General features: G+C 36.2%; 1 protein-coding gene and 1 long non-coding RNA gene across 2 annotated transcripts in view; both read right to left on the bottom strand.

Annotated features, from left to right (window-relative positions):
- Positions 1-14,185: 14,185 nt before the first annotated feature.
- LOC311094132 lies at positions 14,186-16,256 on the bottom strand. Its single transcript, XR_014608571.1, has 3 exons — positions 16,169-16,256; positions 16,004-16,093; positions 14,186-14,558 (listed from the first exon to the last, which is right to left on the bottom strand). It is a non-coding gene; the product is annotated as an uncharacterized lncRNA (long non-coding RNA).
- A 6,760-nt stretch (positions 16,257-23,016) lies between these two features.
- LOC311087674 (uncharacterized protein) overlaps positions 23,017-27,999 on the bottom strand; it is a 13,944-nt gene continuing 8,961 nt past the window's right edge. Inside the window, exon 3 of the mRNA XM_084121055.1 lies at positions 23,017-23,533. Within this exon, the coding sequence (XP_083977181.1) occupies positions 23,365-23,533 (169 nt within the window). The 3' untranslated portion in view covers positions 23,017-23,364. The remainder of the gene's footprint in view (positions 23,534-27,999) is intronic.

Genomic DNA, 27,999 nt, shown 5'->3' with positions numbered 1-27,999 from the left:
AAAACAATAATATATAAGTCTACTTTGTACTGTTTCACTCAGGGTTTCAAAGGATGGTACTGGTACAGCTTCTCATGTTTTGTTACGGAGAGTTATTATGAATGTCTGCTAATTTTGGTTGCCAGTAAGCCATGTAAATTTACAAAAGTACCGTAAATCAACTATAATTATACTGTAAAAAATACAGCACACCTGTAAAAGCAGCAAAACAAGAGCATGTCAAGTGTTTTCAAGGAAATCCACTGATGAAACCAAGCTGAAACTGACCTGTCTGGCCACCGGCTTCTACCCAAAAGACGTGACGATGATCATTAGGAAATATTGCACATCTCTGCCTGAAGAACAGATTGAATCCTCAGGAATCAGACCAAACCATGATGGATCCTATCAGCTGAGGAAGAGTGTGGAGATCAAGAAGGAGGAAAGAGATGAATATGATTGTCTTGTGTCTCACAAGAGCATCAAAGAACCAATTATTGTCTAATGCTTGAAGAATGCACTTCCACAGCAGTTACGAGTAACAGCAGGAATAGGCGGTTAAAGTTTTCGATGCTTAATTTGATTTGATGACAGTCACGAGACCGATTACTCGATCCAATCATGTTGATGGATAAAAATAAAAATTAAATTAAAACAAGCATGTAACGAGGAACGACCACAAACAGAAGGAAAATAGCGGAGTAAAAGTACCGATATATCACTTAAAATGTACTCAAGTAAAAGTAAAATTACACAATTTTTTAACTACTCAAAAAAGTACAATTTCTGAAAAAAAACTACTTAATTACAGTAACGTGAGTATTTGTAATTCGTTACTTCACACCCCTGTGAACCTGTGAAGTTAGCATGTTTTATGGTTAAGCGGATTCTAGTGAATACATGGAAATAAGAATCTTATCCATATCTTATCTTATAAGAATATTATCTTTATCCTACTGGATAAAGAAGTTTATCCAGTAGGATCTTTTTTGATTATGTTGGGATTGTGTTCAGATTTGTGATTAATAATGTCTCTCGGAGACTTACAGGTCTGGCTTTATATATTTTCTTAACAGATTATAAGATTAATTGTATTTATTGCATTTCTGTAACAGAAATGCATTTTAAAACTATCCTGACTATCCTTCAGAAACGTACCACTTTTTAACTACACATGACCTCCATGTCCTGTCAACATTAGCTTTAATCCTGATGAACCTGTTCATCAATGTCTTCAGGATTGCTGACTTTACTAACGACAGGCAAGTGTGCTTGACCTAAACTCTGCAGGACCCCTGCCCTATTGAGCACTATCAGTGTTTTACTGCATCAGTCAAACGTCTTAAAACTGGAAAATGTGTGAAGTGCCGATTATTTTTGATCAATATCAGTTAAAGATAATTCACTTTACTTTCAATTTTAGTTAGGCCTATATGTTTGAAACTCTGTTTACTTATATCCTATAAAGCGCTATCTGTATTTTTATTGCATCAGTCAAAGGTCTCGAAACTGGACAATGCACAGCAAAATCCCCAGATTACCTATGGTCCTACTCTACAGAGAGTTAAAATAACACTGCAGCGGTGTTAAAGTTAATGAGATAATTAAGTGATTAATTAAGTGATGTTTGAGCATTCGTGATGAACACCTGCTGTTAACAAAAAGAATCACTGAAGAAAAGAGAAACACAAGAACTATAACTGACTTCAGCCACAGCCTAAGGGTGATTTCACACTGGCAGTTTAGTTTGGAACGGGGCACAGTTTGCATGAAAAATCGCTAATGTGAACGCTGTCATGCGGACCCGGTTGCGCATTGGGGTACCGAACCCGAGACCCGGAGGTGGTCTGAGTTCGGTTGCTTCCGAACTGTGCCGCGGTTCGCATGAATGTGAAAGCAACACAGACTCGGGTGCGCACTTGTTCATGAAGTAAAGTGACCTGCTCATGCGTTTTAGCTGATTATGATGTATTTAGTTAAATAAAACACATGTAAGGGATGATACACAGTAAATTGAATTAACACCGCTCTGTGTTCATATGGGAACCACCAGCAGGGTGTTAAAATAACACTGAAGCAGTGTTAGAGTTAATGAGATAATTAAGTGATTAATTGAGTGATGATTGTTAGATTATTGAAGACACCTGATGATAACAAGCAGAATCACTGAAGAAAAGAGAAACAAAATAACTAGACACAACTTCCAGACACAGCCTTAGATGAAATCAATTGAAAATACATGAACTCTCTCTTATTAAAAATCAGTTTGACATTATTTCTGTCATTCATCTACAGACGTTATTTTTGAGAATTAACAAATTTTTAGATGTTGATGTTTTATTGAAAATGTCCCCATTATGGTGATCAGTGTTTCCTTTAGTTTGGTGCTTTGACAATTTATTTATTTTTATGTTAGTTGTTGTCTTTGTAACAATGTTTACCAAAACACATAATTTGTTGCAAAGGAAACCATAAACATAGATTATAAGGTGATATAATTTTCATCATAATTAAAAACAGCGACCTGACCGCAGCAGTTGATCAGTGAGTTTGAGCCAGCGCAATCATTTAGAACTGTCATCAGGCAAATTGACGGGACGCCTTTCCTATGTGTACATTATCACTTTTTAATGGACACCCTGCAGCCAATCAGAATCGAGTATTCACCCAGACCATGGTATAATTGTTATTAACAGATTCTTACCATCAATACTTTTTTTTTTTTTTTTTTTGCCAAAGATCAAACATTCTGAATTTTAATTTTTAAATACATTGTGAGAAAATAAACCGTAGACACACACACACATCAAGATTCAGCTTATGAATCACAACAATGGTGACATGCTTCATGCTGCAATGCATGTTGGGAGCCATTAGTTTTATAATATGCTGGTTCCCAGCATGCATTGCTGCATGAAGCATGTCACGATTCTTGAGATTCATATTATGCTAATTCTTGATGTCTGTGTGTGTCAAAAATAATTTGCTCCACAATGTTTAAAAAAAAAACATAATTCAGAAGGTCTTTTCTGTGACAAGAAATTATCATTGGTGAAAAATAACCCATTAATAACAAATAACAATTTTTGCTAATTAATGAGATTAGTGAGATTAGATTATTATTATTATTATAATCATCATTGGAACTTCTCTGCTAAGTGAACATTGCATACCTATAAGCAAAATATGACTCCACCAGCCCTCTGCTCTGCACACATGAACAAACATAGTCTTATTAATTAATATTAATAAATTAATAAAGAAAAATAATACTAAAAAATAACATTAAACAGTAAATGTGTCAGTCTTCCGGGACCAAATGTACTCTAAGCAAAGTTGATTTAACTCTTGGGATTTTACTGTTTGTGTGCAGTGCTGTCTTTTTTGATGAGTTAAAGATTACTCTCATTTTATTTAGGCCTGTTTATGGTTTGGAAAATGGTTTTCTTTACTTAAATCAAAGGGCTATCTGTAATTTCATTGTATCAATCAAATCTCAGAAACTGAAAACAGACAGAAACTGGGTAATAACTAGGTTAACCCTGAACCTACCCCTAAACCTAACCTTAACCCATGTAGTTACCTTATTTTACCCAGTACTTTCATGTACTTTTTCATGTATACATGAACTTATGTGTACTTACCTAAGAAAGTACTGGGTACACAAAAAATGGTTTCTTGGCACTGTTCTTTTTACTCAAATATTTTTTGTTAAAGTAACACATATATTTGTTTTACCTCCAAAACACTATTGTATTGCGTTTAATTAACTTAACCTGTATAATTTTCCACTATACTTATCAACCGTTAAACTAATGTAAAGAGTTTAATTTCGCGATTAAAAAACCTTATGTGACGATTTCTAATGTATTGGATGAAGACGGCGCGCAAAGAAGGTGGCAAGGTGCATGGCGTCAGAGCTAGAAGTATCAGCCAAGTAAGAAAATATAAAGTTAATCTAAAGGTAAAGTCTTTCATTTCTGTTAGTATTTCGGAAAGTCTGTACTGGGATGCTTTTAATATAATAAACTAAAGCATGTTTACTAAACCGGTTTAAGTTACAGGGAAGCAATTCCATTGATTTGGTTGGACATTACTATTTCACATAGATTCTTTCTCATTCATTTGTGTTGTCACAACACAAGCTTACATAGATTCAGAAAATTCCATTCATGTTAATAAAGAATAATTTGCTTGTGTGGAACCACTGTCCATAATTGAATTAAGTTAGTTTAAAGAATTTTTTTTTTTTTTGAGTGTGCAACCAAAGTCCTAAAATTCAGTTTTCAATATTTGTTGGATGAACTTCAAAGTACTCGAGGAAGGAGGTTAATTGTGGGCATTTCTTTAAGTTTCTTTTCATTTTCACTTTCCTAAAGAGAACAATGAGAATGATTGTACTGTCTTGTGTAATGAAGGGTCATTTCTTATCATACAACACACACACATTGTCCCAGAATATGCACACATACATTAGTTGCCATATATAAAAAGCCAACCTCCCCATGTATAGTTAGAAGAGTTGTATGGCTGACTTGCTCTTGAGCTCCTGAGAAATAACAAAAAGAAGACGCAAAAAGAGACAACAATATTCTGAGGTAAGGTTAAAAAAACGTATGTATTTACATTACTTTTACTCATTTTTAAAAAAGAGAAATGTAAACTTTTTTATAAGTTAATATAGTAAATACATTTTAAGTTGAAATGACTTGCACTGCAAAGTTGATTATAATTAAAATTAGGCACCAACTGAACTTAAGTTTTTAAGTTGAAAGAGGTGAAAATTGTACAGTGCATATTATTATTATAATTGTCTTTTTTTAGTGTCCAACAAGATGGAACATTGTCTTTGGCTCACCAGCACATAAAATAACTATACAGGCAGTAGTTAAAAAACAAAGACAAAAAACAGACAGATTCACATTACATAGATATAAAAAATCTATGTAAAAAATCTCTTCTTCTCATTTCAGCTGTTCTAGGACAGGTGAGCTTGTGTTTGAGTATGAATATTACAGACATGAATACTGATGACTGATCATTATGATTCCTGTCGCTGCAGGATCACAGAACTGCTGTTGAAGCACACACTGTTAAAAAAAAACTGTGAAATTTACGGTAAAAAAACGGCAGCTGTGGTTGCCAGTATTTTACCGTAAAAAATAAGGTAGCAACCTTTTATGTTTTACGGGATTTAAATTTACGGGCAAAAAAACACAATGTAAAAAAAACCCTGTGAAATTTACGGTAAAAAACGTCAGCTTGGTTGCCAGTATTTTACCGTAAAAAATATGGTAGCAACCTTACTTTGAAAAAAACTTTAAAAAAAAAAAAAACCCTTCAGCAGGATTTAAATGTGTGGTAAAAAAAAAACCATCAGCTGTGGTTCCCAGTACTTTACCATAAAAAATACAGTAGGAACCTTTTAGTTTTCACGGGACAACCGTTATATTACATAAACCGATAAACGTTATCATTAAATTTCACTAAAGTATTAAAGTCTGCTTTATATCTTTGTAATATACTGATAACCATCATAATAACGCAAGTGGTAAAAAAGAAAAGCACACAATGATTTAAGTATACCATTAGTTTTCCACAAACTGAGGCACATGTTAATATTTAGAAGGTGCACAGTGTCATACACACAAACACAAAACACCATCATGGTGACACACACACATGACTCCAAATAATGCCATAAACATTCATTAAACAATATATGATGTAATATAAACCCCAAATGTATAAAACTGATAACAAAAACCAAGAAGAAATATAATTATTTAAATGAAATAGCATCAAATGTGAAGTGTCACACAGGGAATTCTGGGAATGTCCATTTAGAGAAACAACAGGAACAGAAAAAAGAGACGAGCAGAAACACAAGAACTACAACTGACTTCAGCCACAGCCTTAGATGAAATCAACTGAAGATAAAAAACATTAAATCTGTGAAGATCTCAGCAGAGGAGGATTAAACAGCTCCACAAACAGCATTACCAGCTTCACTTATTACTAACCAGACTGACTTTATTTCTGTCAGACGTCTACAGTTCTGTTTGAGAATTAACAGAGGTTTAGATGTTGATGATTTATTGTTTCATTTGAAGTCACCATGATGGAGATCAGTGACTGCTTTAGTTGGGCTCTTGACCCTTGACTTTCTGACATTAGTTTATCTCTGCCTGCTGTAACTCTGTGTTTATAAGACATGTTGATTATGGCTAGGACATCAGAGAGAAAATGAATCATGTGATGTTGGTTGTGTATCAGTGATGGCAATCACCATGTTTGATTCACTGAGCTCTTATAGATTCTTATCTTTGATTATATGTGTTATTAATTTTACATTATTGATTGTAGTAGCCCTATGATTCTACAGCATGTGATCCATCATTGCTGTGATAATCAGAAGAATTTTTAAAACATTGTATACAATAAAGGTTTGAACTGCTGTATCTTTCAGACACACACAGACATCAATAGTCAGCGTATGAATCTCAACAATGGTGATGATAAAAGTGCAGTGCACTTGATGGAGCCTCCAATCAAAACTCATCAGTATCTCCCAGCATGCATTGCAGCAGGAATACATTATGCTGAATTGCCTTAGTATTTTCTTTTATTATTATATCTGCTTTTATTTTTGATGTTGTTTTTGTTGCAGCTTTTTAGTAGCTTGTTTTGTGATGTTCAGAGTTTTATCTGATTATTGTGTTGATTGTCACCGTTGTTGAGATTCATACGCTGATTCTTGATGTCTGTGTTGGTTTAAATCGAGCAGTAGTTCAAAACCTTTTTTCTACACCATGTAATTTTAAAGTTCTTCAGATTATCTGTTGCTTGCTGCTGGCTTACAGAGATATTATACTCAATAATATGAAATATTTATTTTTAATAATAATTAATATTATCACTTTGCTCATAAAGTGAGAGATAAGACTCTTTATGAGATCAGTGAATCAGGCCACAATATGACGATTATGTCATTAACCTGCCATCATCACCTGGTCACATTTTCTCTCTGATTTTCATGCCATAACGTTTGTGTTATTGTTTGTGTAACTGTTACCACACAGTTAAGGCAGTCAGAGTAAATCTAAAGTTAAAAAGTCAAGGGTCAAGAGCCCAACTACAGCAAACACAATGGTAATGGTACATCTCCATAATGGTAACTTCAAACTTTATTATTTTCAATAAAACATCAACGTCTGAACATCTGGTAATTCTCAATAATTAGATTACAGGAAACCACAGCTGGCAGGTTTTTATTTTTTATTTTTTATATAAAAGTTCAGTTCAATGTTCAATTCCATAAAACCTAAAATATTACTACCGTATTTTTTACGGTAAAGCACTTGCAAGCTGCTAGTTTTTTACCGTAAACTTTAGTTCAGTGCCGTAAAAGCAAAAAAAATTCTACCGTATTTTTTACGGTAAAGTACTGGCAACCATTTGCCAGTTTTTCACCGTAATTTTTAGTTCGATGATGTAAAACTTTGTAAAATTAGTAAACATTTGCTACCGTATTTTTTACGGTAAGGTACGGTAAATGCAACGGTAAGTTTTTTTTTTACAGTGTACTTCCAAAATCCGTACATTTAACAGTAAATTAATGTAAAATTACATGAAATGTCCCGTGAGAGCTATTACAGTTTTTCACTGTATATAGTAAGGGTACATACCGTTAAGGAATTAAAAAAAAAAATTCGTTGCTTTTTTACAGTTTTTTACAGTTAAAATTACGAAAAATTTTTACAGTGCAGATATTTCCACTGGATATGGCAGATAATTCAGTTGATGACCAATTTGACGGGTGTACAAAGAAGATGGATCATCGAGTGCAGATGGAATTTCTGAAGAATGAAATGTCGTCTAACGTTGAGTTTAAAATATATTGGACAGTTGCTGAAGATAAATGCATCACAGCAGGAGATAATTTGTCAAAGAATCATTCAGTTGCCATTTATGCGTACACTAACAATGTTTTACATAAGACATTCAATGATGCTGTTTGTACTGATAAACAAAAATATAAAGACGGGACATATTCATGGTATTCACTTCATTTTTGGTTAACAGAAGCGATGCAGATTCTGAAGAAAACACAAACTGAATGCTACGATACTTACCGTGGTACTAAAGTTGAATTTGATAAGAATGTAAGAAGTTCGTTTTGGCCAGTTTGCTTCATCCTCTATTAAACGTACAGTAGCACAAGGGTTTGGAACTAAATCTTGTTTTGAAATCAGAACTTGTTCAGGTGCTAATATCGAAAAATATTCAGCAAAAGATGAGGAAGAGGTGCTGATTCCTCCATATGAGACATTTAAAGTCACTGATGTGCAGCAAAGAGCAGAGCAGAAAGATCTCTGGTGTGACACTATGTACATTTTGAAAAGCTATAAAAAAAGAAGTGACCTGAACTGTGCAGCAAGCGGTGGAAACCAAGTTGCTTTTTTTAATGTTTTATTAATTGTAATCGTTTTTTGCAATATGATCAGCTACTAATCAGATAAACTCTGCATGTTTCTTGTTGTTATTAAACAACAAGTTGATTGTCATGCTTTTTTGAATCTAATATTCATGTGCTGGTCAGCGGTGGGAAAAGTCAAAGGAGCTGATTTAATATAAAAGAATCAATCAAAATCCTAATCAAAGTGTGGTGCGATAGTCATCTATGAGAAAGTACTGGCATAATTGTCTATTTTAAATATTTTGTATTGTATGTCATTTTATGTAGGTTGTTATTTCTCTAATGGACCTTGAGTCTGGAAATAAAGTTGAATATGAAATATATTGGAAAACTGAGATTTGAATATTTGCAACTTTACATACAACTTTTAAAATAATTGTAATCATATTGTATCAACAAAATTTAAATCTTGTTTATAATATGTGCAATTAACTTGTGATTTGTAAGGGTTAAAGTGATAACCTGAACACAATGAGCACAAAACTCAAGATCAAGAAAGTATGTGAAGTTCAATGATCTTTTGGGATCCACAGCAATCAGGTTTACAAGATTGACATCAGGTGTAAATAAGAGCAATGTGTTTTATGTCAAATAAATATATCTGTTTATTAATCAGAACATTTCTGTCCTGCTCATCATTCTCTTCGATGAACAAATCATTTTGTGATTGATCAACAAAACAAAAAATCACTCACAATAAAATCGCACGTGTTAAATGAACACTGCTCGGTGTTCATATGAAAACCACTCGACTAGAGTTAGAATTAACACTGCTACTGTCACGGGAGGTTGCAGGAAGACAGAAGAAGATGAAGGTATATTTTCAACACGAAGGTTTAATGGTAATTATATACAGGACAGCAGGCAGAACACACTATTTACAATGGAGATGGACAAAGACTAAACAGACGGAACTAAAAGATGACGATGATTGACTAAACACAGGTGATACAGCTGAACTGATAACGACAGTGAGGATGACACGTGACGTGAATACAAGCAGACAAACTAACCCAAACACCACAGTGACAGCAGGGGCCTGTACCATGAAGGTAGCTGAACAAACTCGGGGTTACAGGATAAGTTTTGAGTTGACAAAACCAAACCGATGCAATCAGGCTTTATTGGTACCATGATGCAGCTCATCAACTTTCTCTGTCAACTCAGGCTTTGATCCTCAAGCTATGATTACTCCACGCGCGCGTGCACATAAAAGAGTGACGTCGACACTGAACAACCAATCGCGGGTCGCGATTTTTCCGCGGAGGAGCAAGAGATAATCATTCATAATTACGATGAATTTAAATATGTATTTCAAGCTCGAAACAATACGGTTTCTGCGGCCAAAGCAAGAGAAGACTGTTGGAGAAAGATTGCTTATTGTTAATGTGTAAGTTAAACAAATACGTTCTATATTTATGTACAATTATGTATGTATGTGTAGCCTATACGTGTAATATAGCCTATAGCCTATTTTTATAATATATAAAAATGTGCATGTACCGGTACTAAGAAAAATTAATATTCATTGATTTTTAGATGCAACCCCAACTCCAAATGTTCTTGGCAGCAGATAAAGACAAAATATAAAAATATAATTCAAAGTGGTGAGTATTTACCACGACCTTTTATTACTTTTGTGAACATTTTATCACAAACACTTGTTTGCAGCAAACAGAAATAAAGAATTAAATTCAGAAAACCAGAATACACTGGCAGAGTAGTTGGCTCTCAGATTATGGATGATTACAGGTGCTGTACAATCTGACTCTGGTGCTGGCTCCTCTAAGCAAGTAACACTGGGTACGTGTGCAATACATTACTACTTTTTTTTTTAAGTTGTAAATATGGCTGACTGTATGTTCTGCAGTAGAGGGAAATACAGTGTCCCTGTTGAAGCCAGCACACATACACACAGTCTCCCACACAGAGGTCAGTATGCAGCAGACAGATCACCAAACATAACCTGCTTTACAACAGTTATGCTTTACATTGGCCAACTTTTATTTATTAGGGTGGAGGAAATGAAGACACTCTGTCTGTGTGTTCTCAGACAGTTGCTGTTGTGAATGCACTGAGCTTTTTATTGTGGCAAACATTTGAATGTGTGGCATAAAAAAGGGACTGGCCCTTACACATCTCTTTTATTGTAGGATTTTTCACAACCTGCCCCAGAAACTGAGGCCTCTACCTCAATGGGCTTCAGAAGAAATGTGTAAGGATTTAAAATCCTTGACATAAATTACAGTCAGTCCTGTGTTTGTAGGAAGTCAAGGAACTTTTTGTGATTTTGATGAGCCTCCAGAAAACTTGTAATGATCATGTTTGTGGTGGAATTATGTTTCAGGTGGAAACAGACTCAGTCAGGGCCCTGTACAAAAGGAGTCTTGAACTAGACTGTTCACTAAAGGAGTCTTGAACTAGACTGCACACTAAAGGAGACTTGAACTAGACTGTTCACTAAAGGAGACTTGAACTAGACTGTTCACTAAAGGAGCTGACTGTGAGCTGAGGAGGCTTTAAACAAAATCAAACAGCTGGACAAAACTGATCTCAGTATGTATATAGTTATATATATATATATATATATATATATATATATATATATTAGTATAACTTATTTAACCAAGTAACACTTTAGTATGAATATTTATTAATGCAACTTTCTCTTGCTCTCTTTCTCCCTCCCATCCCACAAAACCAATAAAACAGTTTGAGACATATCTGCAGTTTCAATGTGCTTTTATTAAGTGTAATATTGTATGGTGATTGCATCTACATCTGCACCAGCTGGGTGGTCAAGTGTGATCGGCTCAGTTTCATCGGGGAGAAGCTGGTTTTGTGGTGTTTTTCGCTCCTTTCTACTGGTGGCTATATTGTGCAGAATGGCACATGCAGCCACTATCTGTGATGCCCGCTCTGGTGACTCTTAAGGGCCGAACACCATTGAAACGTGCATTTAGGATGCCAAAGGTCATCTCTATCTTTACTCTGGTTTTACTGAGGGCCACATTGAAGCAATGCTGTGGCCCTGTCTGAGGGTCATGATAGGGGGTTATTGTGTAGGTTTTTCTAGCTCAGTTCCAATTAACAGTGTTTTGTATTGTACCAAATTTAACTTGCTTTCCTCAAAGTGCTGACACAACACAGAATCATGGAAAATTTGTGAGACAAGCACTGGAGCCAGGCCATTTGGCATCCAAACTTGATCATATATGTTCATGACCACAAGTCGTCTGCAGATGAAATGTTTAGTAAATCATTATATCTGTTAATGTTACTATTAATTTAAAGATTCATCTCACAGAAAATAATCATCTCACATATTCACATCATCTCTACCTGAACATTAAGGCTGTGATAGGACTTCCTATTAACATAATCTGCCTCATGTTCCCTAGAGCATGAAGATTGGAGCAATAGACTGCATACATGTTGCAATGACTTGGGAATCCTATCATAAGATTAACAGAAGAATAATAAAAAAAAGATTCAAAATAATTCTTAACATGTATTATTTTGTATAGTACACTTGTGAAATTTGCTTAAAAAAAAAGTGTTCATGTGATGTCACCCTATCAATATATCTTACTGGCAATTTGATAAAAGCCCTCTTTTATGGACATGGTCGATAAATGTCCGGGGAACATGAAACTTTTCATGTACTCCTGCAGAGCGAGGACCACCTTGCGAATGGTTTGACAAACCGTGTTTTCCCCTATAGCTTCTGTGCGTCACCCACCGTGAAAGAATGTACCACTTGCAAAAAAAAAAAAAAAAAAACCGCAACGCAATACCATTTGCGGTACAGTAAGTGCATGAATTCGACGTGTTAAATTCTTTATGTGCGGCTCAAGAAGTTCGCAAAGATAAGAAATTCCTTCCGCGGAAAATCTGTATCTTTCATACAAGTAACTATCAGTTAAGGCAAGGGGATTTTGTCTAGCTAAAAACTCTTTCTCTACGAAGTGCTCGTCAAACAATTTGCGCTGAGATGTCCACCGGATTTGGAAGAAAAGGTGAAGTCATTGCAACAGACACTTGGAATAAGTTACGTCACCTATATGTTTCTTTGCTCTCAGCTGATTGGTCAAACTTCAGTCTGAGATCTCGAATCCAGAACATAACCTGCCCCGGAGCAGGTTAGCCGTGCAGCGTAAAATACCATGGCAACGAACACCGATTAAAGCCGAGCTACTTTCATAGTACCTAAAACCCAGGGTTGGCGGAAACTAAGCTGAAACATAGCTGGCTAGCCACCTAATCCGGCTTCATGGTACAGGCCCCAGAAGTGTTGATCTACTCTCTGCGTACCGGTTTACAAACTTGTAGTGAACCTTGACGCTTCAATCTTGGCCCTCCGATCCCCTTTCATCGTTGGGAAAAAAGTAAACTCAGCCTAGCTTACAGTAAAGTATGACCATTTCATAATTACATAAGCGACAGTGTGTGTTGTTTTTGCAGTGTTTTACTATAAAATAATTGTCTTGTGATTTATCTGTAAAATGCTGGCAGCACAGTTGCACTAAATTAAAACTACATTAAAGTTAATTCACTTCATTCAAAGAAACTGACTGCCATAAAATAGGGTGACCAAACGTCCTCTTTTGCCTGGACATGCCCACTTTTTACGTACTGTCCGGGGCGTCCAGGTTTTTTTATAAATAAATTAAAATGTCCAGTTTTCACTGTTTTTCATGGGACCATTAAGCGTGTACTTTGTTGTGTGACGTAATTCCCGAGAGGCTGCCTTGTGTGTGACGCGCACATACACAGTGAGCAGAGCAGACAGCGGAGCAGCATTGCACACAAAATGCCGAAGCTTAAGTGCAGCTTCATAGTTGAACTGCAAAACATTTTTCCCACGTACCGTCCCGGTCGGGACAAGTGGGAGGCGGAGTGCACTGTGTGCAAAGCTGCCACATATGTTTCAGTGTCTAATAAAGGTGCTGGAGATCTCAAAGCTCACATGGACACTGAAAAACATAAACAAGTTGTGAGAGGTGAGTTCTTCTGCAAAGTTGACTGAGTTCTTTGTTAGATCTGGGAAAACAGATGATGCTGTATATGCAGTGGAATGTGCGATGGCATTTCATACTGTGAAACACCACAACAGCTACAGGTTCATGGCTTGCACCAGTACCTTGCTAAAAAAGTCATTTCTGACATCGCTAAAAGACCAAAGCCATTGTCAATGGTGTTATAGCTAAGGGACTACTGGCACAAAAGTGCAAAGATGGACTTGGTTAGGGCTGTGACCAGTTCTGTGCTGATGTGCAAGGCCTGTACAGTGCATGTCTGGAATATCTGGAGAAGTGGATGACTCCCTTGGAAGAGTTCTCAACATTCATGTGGATGGATCTGAGTGAGCCTCCAAACTGGAATGATGTGGAGGCCTGCATCAAGTATCTTGGAGAGAAGGGGGTGGCAGTTGATGATGTCAAGTGGTCTGCTGGTGCATCAGAAGTGGACCAAATATTTTGAGAAGGCAAAAAGCATTGCATGTTACTCAGAGCTACTGAGGATTGCACAGTTTGTCTTTGCACTTCCCTCTCACTATGCAAATGTTGAGAGGGTTTTCTCACTGATGCAGAGCCAGTGGACCAAGGAGAGGAACCAGCTGTCTGTTGAGTCACTGGCGGGGATTATATTAGTGCAATACAATTTCAAAGACACTTCTTGCAAAGACTTTTATGCTTATTTGTTGAGCAACCGAAAACTGCTGGGAAAGATCAACTCTACAGAAAAATATGGATGGGCAGACAAGGAGGATGGAGAAGAAAAGCAAATGATGGCAAACAATGCCAGATGCCATTGATAAATCATCTAAGACAACTTGGTGCGGAGATTTGCATACTTGGATGATTGCTTTGGGGTCCAATCCCACAAAAATCTCAAAACTGGTATATACTTGTGAGAGATACTTGAGGTTGAGAGCATAGGTAAGTCCAAACAGGAGGCAGCATGCTTTCGACAGGTTTGGCACACCTCCGACCACATGTCCTTCTATGATAATCCCAATCGTGTCGGTATGATGGCACATGTAAATTTTCAGTGGGCAACTGCCAAGCTCAGCGTGCACCTCTGTTTTAGCACGACTCTATTGGTGGAGACAAAAAAGAATCAAGAGTTTGGTCAGACAAACAGGTAATGAAATGAATATAGCAGACAGGTAGAAGACATAAGACACAAAGTCAAAATTGTACTTTTGTTGCTAAAGGTGGTGGATACTAGACGGATACTGTGACTAGAGCATGTGACCAGAGTGAAGTCTGTGGGTACTAAACTATCATGATCTACTGTAGCATGAGTGTTGTCTTTTTCTGGTTCAAAGGATGCATTGCAGTAAAACAATGCAATTGTCCTTGCCTGTAACTGATTGGTCATCAAATTATTGTTTATTAAGCTACAGAGTTTAAATATCTTTCAAGAGCAAATGTAATTACCCCATATCATCACAATATTTATACACCCACTAAGCAAAATTATGTCCAAAAGAAGTTGTACGTTGAAAAGACGTCCACTGAGGAGCCAGAATTAAAGTTTTTATGACGTCTTTTTTTGACATGTTCTCTAATGAACGTTCATGGATCCTCCGTACAAAGTTAAAAACTAGTTCAGATGTGGTCAATGTCGACATATTTTCAACATCATTTAAGGTCTCATTTAGACAATTTATACTGTTTCTGGACCAAATAAACACTCTCAGGATGTATTAAATTAAAACTCACATTTATTTCAATGTAATTTCTATTTGTAATTGCAAAGCAACTCACAGACAGTGTGTGTTTGTCCAAAAATCATTTCAAAAAGAAACTTCACTCACACTTAGCATAAAAGAAAAGCATCCAAAGAAAAGTTAATACAAGATGTACAAGGATCAAGAGCCCAACTAAAACAAACACTGATCACCACAATGGTGACTTCAAATTAAACATAGATAAAGATCTAAACCTCTATTATTTCTCAGTAAGAACTTCTGTATACATCTGACAAGAAATAGTCAAAGTATCTGTATTTTACGTCTTCAGCTTAGGGCAGGCAGCTGAAGGTCCCTGGATCGAATCTGATTTCTCTCAAAATCCAAAGATGTGTGAATTACAGATGATAAGTTGTCTAAAGGTGTGTGTGTGTGAAGTCTCTTTTATTTTCATGATTTTTGGACAAAACACATTCTCTGTGAGTTGCATTGCAATTACAAATGGAAATTACGTTGAAATAAACATGAGTTTTAATTTAATGCATCCTGAGAGTGTTTATTTGGTCCAGAAACAGTATAAATTGTCTAAATGAGACCTTAAATTACGCTAAATATGTTCACATCTGAACTAGTTTTTAACCTTGTATGGAGGTTCCATGAATATCTATATTGGACTTACAGAACACGCCAAAAAAAGACGTCATAACTTTCATTCTAGCTCCTCAGTGGACGTCTCTTCAACATACGACTTTTGTGACAATAGACGTTGAAAAGACGTCTTTTGGACATAATTGTGCTCGGGACAGACAGAAAAATAGACAAGTAGCTTTAAGCCCAATACATACGTGGTGGACACTGATGAGGTCTTCCTGTCTCTCCTCCATGTACTCAATCAGGCATCTCAGGACCACTTCTCTCCTTTTTTCAGATGAATCCTGTTAAAAAGTATAATCTGATCAAATTGAGATCTACAATCTCAAAAATTTTATCTATTTTGAAGTTTTTCTTACCTGGATGTGAAGCTTGTAGACCCCAGGTAACAAAAGTGATTGGGTATCTGAAGACCAGGAAAATGCAAAGGTTAAAAATCAGTGGTAAATGTAACTTTTTTAAGTAATGGTTTAGAAATAGTTTAATAGTTTAACCAAAAATCTGTCATTAATTGACAACACAGTCTCACCCCCAAACGTCACATACTGACGCGTCTTGACCATACGGCAACATACGACGAAAAGGGTACCCCTAAAACGTCCGTATGTGACGATTCGGGTTATGGGTAGGTTTAGGTATGCGTTAGGGTACCGCTAAGAGGCGCTGCTGGTGCGCTTATGTCTTCGTCTCATATGGACGTTTTAGGGGTACCCTTTTCGTCGTATATTGCCGTTTGGTCAAGACGCGTCAGTATGTGACTTGACTATGCAGCATTAAAATAACGTGAATCAAATCTCTAAAATCAGACAGACTAAGCATACATCTCTACAGTGTAATCTGTGCATCTGCTTTAGTAATGCAAAAAGTATACAAACATAATCTGATTCCAGAGTCCTGACAAAGACACATGGCTAGCTTGTTTTGCCTGCTGTCCATAAAACACCACATCTTACTTCCCCTAATTTGGCCGCACAACTATTGCCTGAAGGCTCGAAATTGCGACCGTTTCGATCGCATGTGATCCTGAAATTTAATCTGTGCAATATAACTGAGGGCATTTGTGCAACTAATTATTACCTACGTATCTGTGTTTTTAAACACTGCTGCTGATAACGCGAGCACCCCACGACAGCTGCATCCCCCACCGGAGACCATGCTGTTAATATGAAATTAAATAAGTGATGTAATCATGCCTACTATGTGTTTTAAGGCTACTTTGGCTTTAATTTTACCAATAATATCACTTTTAATCGTTAGTTAGCGATTATAATATTTGACATTAAACGGTAAGGTAAAAGTCCTAGATAAAACACGTTAACATTAGTACCACCCTAGTTTAAGTTTACGCTAACTAACGATTAAAAGTTATATTATTGGTAATATACAGTTCAACAGAACATACAGTTGAAGTGCCGAGGAAGGTAGCATCTGACTGGGAGTCCCCGCCAGTGAAAAATGGATAATGCCAACTTATCATTTTTTTTTAAATATTTATGTTTGATGAACACACCTGCCACATAGACAGCTGCTCAAATAAATTGTGCATTGTCAACTCACTTTTATAACATTTCTTGTACACAACAACCACATACAAATAACTACCCAAATAAATTGCATGTGTTTTATTTAAAATATATTGTTATATAAAAACTGACATATTTTAAGTAAAGAGGAAGTATTTTGATACTTTTTAGTATAAAACCAATAAAATAAACTAGATTACAACTATTTAAAATATATAAAACCTACTTTGTGGGTGTAGCACTTTTTACAGTGCAGAAGAAATCATATTCAGAACATTATTTCATATTCTTTTTTTATTTGAAAAGAGAGCTATTATTTTGTTACTGGTTGTTATTTTATTTTATTTTATTACAGAAGTTATTTTTGTACCATTGAGGCATAATAAAGCATGTTCATTAACCTCTGAGAAGCCTGTCTGAATTTGTGTCTCGAGTGTCCTCTTTTTTCGAAGTATAAATATGGTCACCCTACCATAAAATGGTAGAAATTTTACCATAAAATTACCATTTAAGTCTATAAACTAATATAGTGTGCTAATAATGTGCATAAACTTATTCCAGCTGCTCTCTTTCTGCTGGTTGTGTAAAGCTGTGGTGAGATGAAGACAGCAATCATTTCAGTTTATTTAGTAAAAACGGTGTTGTTTAAAGTTCATAGTAATTGTTCTGACTTCATGAAGCCTCATGGTGTGAAACATCAAACTGAATAGAACAAACTCTTTGAAATGTGTATATGATACTGTTAATTGGATAAAAAATTGTGGTAACGAAAATAGATCAAAGTGAACAATAGCCTTTAAAATGTCTTAAAATACAAATATAGGTAACACTTTACAATAAGGTTCATTAGTTAACTACCTTACCCAGTCAACACTATGATCTCACAGTGATGTCACCATGTGGTCACAACGTCAGCAATCTGAGTTCACAGTGTTCTAAAAGTGTAACCTCACAGCACTCTCACTGTGTGCTCAAACTATGACCACAATATGAGCTCATCCCAGCTAGAAATGTTATTGTTCTATGAATGTTTTGAGAGCATTATGTTATGTTCTTGTAATATTTTCTGTAGCTAATTTTATTTTTGTAACCAGAATGTTCTCCTAAAAGGTAGGATAACACTCTCTATAAACATTTCAAACATGTTTAGTGATGACATTGATAGAACATTATCCCCCCTAACATTCTTAGACAGTTATAGCGGGAAGTTTCGATGTTTAGAAACTATGTTTAAGAGGTTTACATGTTGAAGTTTGTTTGAAGAGTTTGGTTTGGTCACCATTGTAGAGGTCAGTGTTTGCTGTAGTTGGGCTCTTTGGTCTTGACTAGGGCTGGGCGATTTATATCGTGATATTGTTATGCGCATCTCATCAGTAAAGCCGGTTCCTTGATTAGTAGTAAATCGCCTTCACCTGCTTTCAGATGGAGAGGCATTTACTACAAAGAGCCGTAGTTAACTGACAAGCTGAGCCATATCGCATTAATATCGCGGAATTATCGCCAGCGATAATTAATGCGATATGGCTCAGCTTGTCAGGTAACTACGGCTCTTTGTACACAGCAAAAACTCCAGTGTTAAATTAACACTCCTGGGAGTGTATGAGTCCACACTCAAGAGTTTTTAAGTTAATGAGATAATTAAGTGATTAATTTAGTGATGATTGAACATTATTGAAGACACCTGATGTTAGCAAGCAGAATCACTGAAGGAGAAAATCACAAATTGTAAGTTACCGTTATGACGATCAATGGTTGCTTTAGTTGGACTCTTGACCCATATATTATTAACTTTAGATTTTGTTTGTCTGTTGTTTCTGAATTATAATCACCAGTTGAACAAACAAGTGACTGATGGTGCTGGTTATGTTATGATCTTGATCACTGAACTCATTAAAATCCTTCTTTCTGACTTCGATTTATGTTGTTGGTTAGTGAATCTGCATAAATGCCCAAAATTTTTGATATAAAGGATTTCTTAAAAGTTGTTAAAAAAAAAAAAAAAATCATTCTTTTAGGCACACACAGATGTCAAGATTCAGTCTATGCATCTCAACAATGGTGAGGAGCAGAATATTCAATTAGGAAAAGTAAATTGACAATTCAGATCATAATTTATTCATACCGCAATGCATGATGGGAGCCATTAATGAGTTGTGATTGGTGGCAGCCACTGCAACATGCTTTATTATTGTCACCATTGTTGAGATTCACAGGCTGATTATTGATGTCTGTGTTTTAAATGAATTTATCTGAATGTCTTTTGATCAGAACAATGTTTATTACATATTTTGAATTATAAGTACAATACTAATAATCATAGACTGAAAAATCAGTAAACTGCTGCTAACAAGTTAAACCAAACTGTCTCAATAAGTTTCCTTTTTCAGATCACAGCATGATTATGTCAAAACATAACCAACACTATAAGATAACATTTTACTTTGTTCATTTGACTGTTATAAATCAATAACAGCAGACAAACAACAGTAAATATTAAAGTAAACATATAATGGTCTAGAGCCCAACTAAAGCAAACACCCATCACCTTAATGGTAACTTACAATTTGTGATTTTCTTCTTCAGTGATTCTGCTTGTTAACATCAGGTGTCTTCAATAATGCTCAATCATCACTCAATTAATCACTTAATTAAACATCTGAGTGATGTTGGAGTCCATGTCCAATTACATTTCTAGCTGGGGTGACTCACATTGTGTCCATAATATGAGCACACAGTGAGTGCACAGTGCGGTTACACTTTTAGCTCACTGTGAACTCACATTGTGGTCATATGGAGAGATCACTGTGAGATCAACGTGTTGACTGGGTAGTTAACATGAACTAAGAATGAACAATAGATGATGGTGTTATTTATTGTTATTTATCTGCCCTTTAACTGGTCACAAATAGCACATCTATGACACAAATTGTGTGATTTATGACACACGTGACACACGTTATGACACGTGTTAAATATTTTAACACACTCCCTGTGTTAAGAACAATAACACACTGGTTGAGTTAAAAGTAACACAAAATGTGTTGTCCTTAACTTGACACAGGTGTGTTAAGATATAACACGTTGTTTTTAACACATCCGTTTTAAGAGTGTAACTTTACAGCGTACAAAACAATCGTTCAGACAAGATGATCACAACAATATTATCAAACTCTGTAAACAATAAATCAACTCTGATTTAATTTTCAATACAATTAAAAACGGAGACGCAAGACGGCAAGTTGTATTTGAATGAAATTCAATTGTCCATTGTGATCATGGTGTAACGTCTGTCAGAGAGTTTGAAGTCTGCCCAGATGAAGAATACAAGACAGTGCAAATGAACTGGTAGTTCCACGAGACTTTTATAGATGTTTTCTCTCAATTATAAGCACACTCTTCACATACATGTCGAAGAGCGAATGTTAAAAGGGAAAAGAAAACACTCTTAAACACGCTACAAATCAAAGTGGAAGTAAACACATTATAATAAAACAACGGTCAGCAGTAGAGCAGTCATCTTCCTCTTTGCGCGAGCCTTCTCACTCTCACTGTGCGTGCGCGCTCAGATTAAAACAGCACGCATACATTAACGTCACGCCATAGAAGAGGTTATCTTAAAGGCACATCAACATCCATGTCATGAACACTACTTAACACTAGGCGGCCGTTACAATGGATGTGCGTGGTATTATAATGCGTTGCTATTGACGACCGTCATTATAAAGAAGGAAATGCCACATAATGGCACTGTAATTTGCTCTGGCCCCCTTCCTGTTCGCAGGAGTGATGAGATAGTTAGTAGATTGTGTTCACTGAATCGCTGGCTGTCTAAGTGGTGTCCGCATAATAATATAGAATTCATAGACAATTGGAAAAGTTTGGGGCAAACCTGACCTGTTGAAAAGAGATGGTATTCATCCCTCCTGGGATGGTGCTCTTCTCTCTAGTAATATGGCACATCGTCTTAGAGCTCAAACATGACAATCTGGGGCTCAGGTCAGGAAGCAGACAGACTGGCTAAACCGACTGTCTGCTAGCAGCCTCGCGTCACCCAGGTCAGATAAATCCCATCACATAGAGCCTCTTTCACCTAGATATCATCATATACTGTAGTGCAGTTCTAAAGAGTTTGCAATCATTCAAGTCACAATCACGGCAGGACATGGTATATGAGGTACTAGAATGTTACACACGGGTTTGTCAATGGGGATGAGGGTAAAGTTTACATGGGTTCCAGCTAGGGGTGTCGCAATATACCGGTGTTGACGATAATCCTGATATTCAAAGCATGAAATATCGACATCGTGTTAATTTAGAGTGTGACAATATACCGGTATTAGCGATAACCACAATGTTTAAAATGAATAGGACTCTTATGATAACATGACACGTAAATACTCCAGCGCCAGTAGGCCTACCTGGTTGACCTCTCAAGTGTCTGTATTGCACCCGCGGACACCTATCAAATAAGAAGACGACGCAGCACTTGTCCGCGCAGCTAGAGTGAAACACTGTCCACACCCGAAAAAAGTAAGCTCGCCAGTATTAAGAACAGAGTTCTTCGGCTTCAAAGAAAACAGCACCTTAAAGTTGGTCGCACACCGGACGAGAAGCGCAGCGCCACGTCTTTAGAATTCGAACACATTCTGTATGAGTGTACACACAACGGCGGCCGCGGCGCCCAGCAACAAGCGACACAGAGCGCCATTTACATCGTTTTATATTAAATTTACATTATGTTTGTCTCAAATCATCGTAAATGATTTCACCCTGTGCTGCAATATACATTTAATTTTACATTCATTTACAGAAATCAGCTGCTTGAATGAAAATTGCTGATGTTATCGGATTTTCATGTGATATTCTCAATTCATTCAGTTAACGGATGCTCTGAGGTAAAGTGTTCAGATCACAGACTCAGCAACTATTGTATTTAATTGTACAGTATAATCATAACATAGTACAGACATTATCTCAATTCCATAATGTCCTTAAACATAATGATATTGCTGGCCTTAAACTGAGAAAGTGCGCGTCCGGTGTGTGATACCTCGAGTTGTCATAGACGCGACGCGGCTATTATTTTACTAGTCATGGAATGGGAAACGTGACATTAACTGTTAACAGGGGGTTTCTGTGTTCATATATTTAATAAAGGGTGATTATTAAAATTAAAACCCCCGTTTTCTTTACTCATCTTATTTTTGTATTTGTATTTGCACTTGATTTTTTTTTATTCAAATCTGCTATCTGCATGACTTTATTGGCGCCGGTGCAACAATAGGTTTGAGAGCTTTTCAGTTCTTCAGGAAACCTTCAGACAGTGTTTGGCTTCAGTTTGAAACCAGATAAACTTCACATGCTTGTCTTCCTTCACAAAAATTTGTCATAGATTGAGAAGAAGTAAAAATGCATGTGCCTTGTGTTTATCAGTATCCTTATGTTTGTTGGGTAAAAAAGAAAAACTATATAAACAAAGTAAAAATTAATTTGACTGATAACTACAGTCAAAGTAAACTATCAAAGTAACTGTGGGTAAACTATCATTTAGTTAGGCATTTAAAAGCTCTATTGAGAATTTTAAAAAGCAATCATATCAGGATACTTCATGACTTTCAGAACTAAAATTATTTCTGATTCAAGCAGAATCAGCAGAAAACAAAAAAAGGACAATAACAATGAGATGATAAAAATGAGTAAAGAGTTTAATCAATCATTGAAGCAAATACAAACATTGAGTAAAAGTGAAGGAGAATGAGAGATCTCTCTCTTTACTGACTCTCTTTATAAGAGCCAAAGCATCTCAAGAGAAGAAGAGAAGAAAAGAGTCCAGTTTCAAAGATACATGAAACTATATATTGCATTTCCAAGAGTAGAAGTGGAAGAGACACTAGATGTTCTGATGAAAAACAATGACGAACGAGTAAAAAATGAACATCAGATTCATATCTCTCATAAATGTTATGGCCTCTTCTTCAGCTCCTGAACTGTGCCTTCAAAGGTTTTTCCAGTGTGAATTTTCTGGTGCTCTTTCAGTTCATCGTCTGTAGTGAAGGACTTCCTGCGTTTCGCTTCTTCCCAGTGTGAACTCTCATGTGAATCTTCAGACTTGATTTACATGTGAAGCGTTTTTTACACTGAGGGCAGGAGACAGATTTTTTTGGCTTCTGTTTTTTCCTTTCTTGATTACGTCCATCAGGTCTAAAAGAAACATTAAATCAAGTGAGTTTCAATGGACTATTTTATGCAAAAAAACTTGCTAATCATGTTGTTACTCATGTAGTTAAAGTAGTGATGGGCGCTTTCGAAACACTGCTCCACGAAGCTAAGACACCTTTATGAATCTTTGTTTCAAATCATGTTCAGATTTGTGGTGGTTAAGAGCATGTATCAAACTGAAAGTCATGTGATTTCAGTAAACGAGGCTTCGTTGCCTCATAACCCTTTCGAAATGTCAATGATCTTCGTGAACCCATCATGCGACGAACCATTGAACAAGTGTCTATGGGTTTTGCCTGATCTCTGATCTGTTTTAAACATTTGTAGATGTTTTAATGAGACTTTTGTATAATAATAATAAAATATTAGTAGTTAGTAGTTGATAGTCTCTTATTGGCCTGTTTAGCTGAGCAATCCATGCAACAAACAAAAAAAGCACTGAAAATGTATTAAAACCAATATATTATACAGACACTTAATATTTATGATATTAAATGATTTGTTGATTGCATTTGATTGATTAACCTCAACAACACATTTGCAATAGTTTGTTAAAGGTGTTTTTATGCATGTTTGGCCTGAGTTGTTGTTGCATTACACTGTTTTAAGAAAGTTCTATGTCATTTTTTTATTCTTGACCTGAAACAATGTAAATCTGGTGAGCGTCAGCTTGACGAATGAATAAAGAATCAAGAATAAACGGCAATCTCTTTGTTCTTCAGTATCATGATGTTTCATTTTCTTAAATTGATTCTGATGATCAAAACAAACTTAAATTAACTAGGGCTGCAAGAAGTAATTGCTGAAGTCGATCATGAAAATAAAAAATTAGTGAAGTTCACAAAGGTAATTTCGGGAGGAGTGAACCCATCTAATAATCACCTCGCTCTGGCATCAGCTGTTCTGGCGTCCCTCCACCTCCCCAACTCCACCTGCATAATTTAGGCATCTTCATTTTCGGTTCATTTAGGTGTGTTGGGGGGGTTTAGAAAGCTAAAATTGCTTTTTTTTTTTTTAACAGTGCTTTAACAAATTGTGTCCTTGTCTTTAAATTAATTCAATTACAAGTAAACGTCTCGTAAGGATAAAAAAAATTATCTGCTAATGCTGTAAACTATATAGGAGCCCTTACTTTCACATTACTATAACATTAAAGCTTAACAACAGAGCCTAGACTTTTAGCCTAAATTCAGTTGCTATTTATTTTTAGATATAATAATAATCAACAAGTAACAAATTGTATGAAAACATGTAAACTGTACATAAGGCAGTTTTTACATTAACATAGCCTATGTTTTTACTCTAATTTATTATTGAAATATAATCATTTACACAGTTGCTGTCATTTTCATGACCGATATTTTAAAAATACATTAAATAATCAAGATGTCATTAACAGGTTAAGTAAACTATAATATATAGGCTAATACAGTGCATTTATTTAGTGAAAGGGTTCATTTCCTTAGCAAACCAACAAGCTGTGGACACTGAATGACTTGCCTGAGGTAAATAAAGCTATATGAAAAACTAAGTGTTTTATTGACGTATTTCCGCTGTTGAAACACTGACTTAGCGATTACACGAGTTATGATGCCTTTCAGTAAGTATACTGTATCTTTCAACATACCTTCAGGTGTCCATTCATGTTTATTCTGTAACTGAGGAAGAGATGCTCGCGTTTACTCGTGCTCCGCGCTGCCGCTTTAAATGAGGAGCCTGTCACGCCACATCAAAGAACGCCAAAACGACATTTAATGTTTGAATTTCGTGATCAAATAGACAGAATCTGAAAGATTACACCTTGCTTATTATCGAAAGTAACAAAACACTGAGCTTATTGCGATTAAATGTGGTTAATGGTGGTAAGGCAACAACGCTGTATTCGTTGTGTACACATAAGACATGAGGTCCAATGGGGGCGGGGCGGGCGTGTTCGGTATGCCATGAGAGTATCGCGATTCGTATTGTTGGTGGTGTATCGCGTTTTTTCGGTTCGGTTCGAATATCGTTACACCCCTACTTGCTACTATACTCATCATCCAAGCATTATTATTCCCACTGGGGGGTAAATCTAAGCTTGAGTTGAAGCTGCTTCCATAGAAAAACATTTCTTTGGACAAAACGTATCTGAAAATAAATGGTGCATGGTGAGCATGCTCCAAGCCATGTTATTGGAAATGATCGGATATTTCTTTTAAATTTATTATTAACCCTCTGGGGTCTGAGGTGTTTTTGGGGTCCTTAAGATGTTCTGACATGCCCTGACATTCATGCTTTTTTCAGTTGCTTATAAACATATTAATGGCAAAGGTGTAATTACACTATTTAGCACAAACAGGGCTACCATAATATGTGAGCAACATGTATGTACATTAGGGATGCTCATTTCGGTTAATTTTCCCGACGACAACCGCCGCTCGTTATCTGATTATTAACCATTAACTGATAAGATTATAATATTGAATTGCCATTAAGTAAAAAAATCAAATTGACGAGTGTCTGTTACCCGCATTAAAAAAAATAAAAAAAAATAAAAAAAAATCACGGGTTTATTTTAACGTGCAAACATGCAGAACACAACAACAGATCCTGGATTCACATAAAAATTGCACGCACCTGCAGCATTTCTGACTGACAACTGAGAAAAACAGAAAAAAATAGGCCTACAAATTTTTTTTTTTAACTTAAAATATTTACCAAAATTACGACGACAAAAAGAAAACACTGAATCAGTTTGAAGCTTTGAATTTTTTTTCTTCCATAAAATAAAAATAGCAGGCCTACCTCAATCCACACCTTGTCTAGTTTTTATTTAAAAAAACATTAGTCTGGAGTGCAGCACTGCGGACAGTTCTACCCGTGGCAGAAATCAGATGTTCGGGAATACAGAGGTAACGTCTCGCTGGAAAGACCAGCTTCGGGAAGCGCCTTTCATTTGCTTGTTGATGTTTGCATCGCAAGTGATTGTGTCGTTGCACTAATGCTTTATTTTAATACCGCATAGCATATTTTGCTAGTTACTTTGTCGCCCTTTCTGTCGAAATGGTCCCACATAGTAGCCTACTTCTTTTTGCTCACTTAATTTTGATTGCTCATCGAAATACGGTATGTTTGTAGGCGTGTGGTTGCGGCTCAACGCACCCAGTGAGTTAACAAATATAGGCTATATATAGTATTTTTTTTAACCATGCAGCAGCAAAAAAATAAATAAATAAATAAATAAATGGTTCAACTGAGAACTAATTGGTCAAATTTTTTTCTTTCGGTTAACATTTAAACGGTCAATATGAGCATCCCTAGTGTACATGTTTGTATTTTTTGAGAGAATAATGTTTATGCATGGTTATTGAAAAAACTAAAAATGAAAGTTTCTGAAATAAGGCCACAAATCAGATACTAAATATGTGTACACAAGACTTTTGACTAATGGATGTTGTCGCTACCGTTACCTATTTTGTAAGACACTTTCTGTTTGGAAAGGCAATATGTGCAGGGGCGTCAACGATCCAACACCATCCTGCATATTGAGTGATTCACACCTGAGGAGACAATGCCCCCGCATAATGGGCTGCATACATAATGAGCCATTCATTCAGGTGTGTCACTGAGCCACAAGAAAGAATGCAAGGGCAATATATATATATATATTAGGGGTGCACCGAAATTTCGGCCGCCGAAAATTTTCGGCCGAAATGGCATTATCGGTTTCGGGCCGAAATAAAAAAAAACAGCCGAAAACGTTTAACCGAAAATGAATGTCACCCGCCCCTCCCATCCGTGCGCAATCGCTTAGGTTTCACTCACGGTCGAGCTGTTATCACGCGTCTGCCTATCAAAGATTAAGCATGTCAAAGGGCTGTCACTTATTGCACAATCGATCGGACCAACCAACACAAGTTTCGAAAATGAAAATAGGGAATCGATTTTAACGGCCTTCTCTCGGAGCGCGTCCAGCTCGTCACTACAGTATACGCTCGCAGCGAACGCGCGTCACACAGCAACTGCAGGTTCTGACACACACACACACACAAATAGCCTATTTCTGCATAATATAGTGCATAATATGTAGCCTTCAGTAATGCTTTTCATTGATGTTATGGCAGCAGTCCACATTGCTGACTTGTGCGCCCTCTTTACGGTCGTCCTAATGCCTGTTTAGTTGTCCGTGGATTTGCCTATATTTGGCGTTGAAAACGGATCAACGCCAAATATAGGCAATTTACTAACGATTCAATGAACACTTAGCCTATGTTTCAAAAATCGAACGGGATTTATTTTTCACAAAAGTGACAGCCCTATACGAGAGGACACCAAAGTTGCAATATGTAACATTTGTTCTGCAAAAATCTCCAAAATTGTGGATTTTTTTTGCACAACTTTTAAAAAACTATTTTATTTGATGGAACATAAAACTTGAAGAATAATATTATTTGGTATTATTATTTATA

The sequence above is a fragment of the Abramis brama genome, assembly GCF_963993115.1.
Source record: "Abramis brama genome assembly, chromosome: 1".
NCBI lineage: Eukaryota > Metazoa > Chordata > Actinopteri > Cypriniformes > Leuciscidae > Abramis > Abramis brama.
The sequence above is the reverse complement of the archived record's forward strand: the minus strand, read 5'-3'. Positions and strand labels throughout refer to the sequence as shown.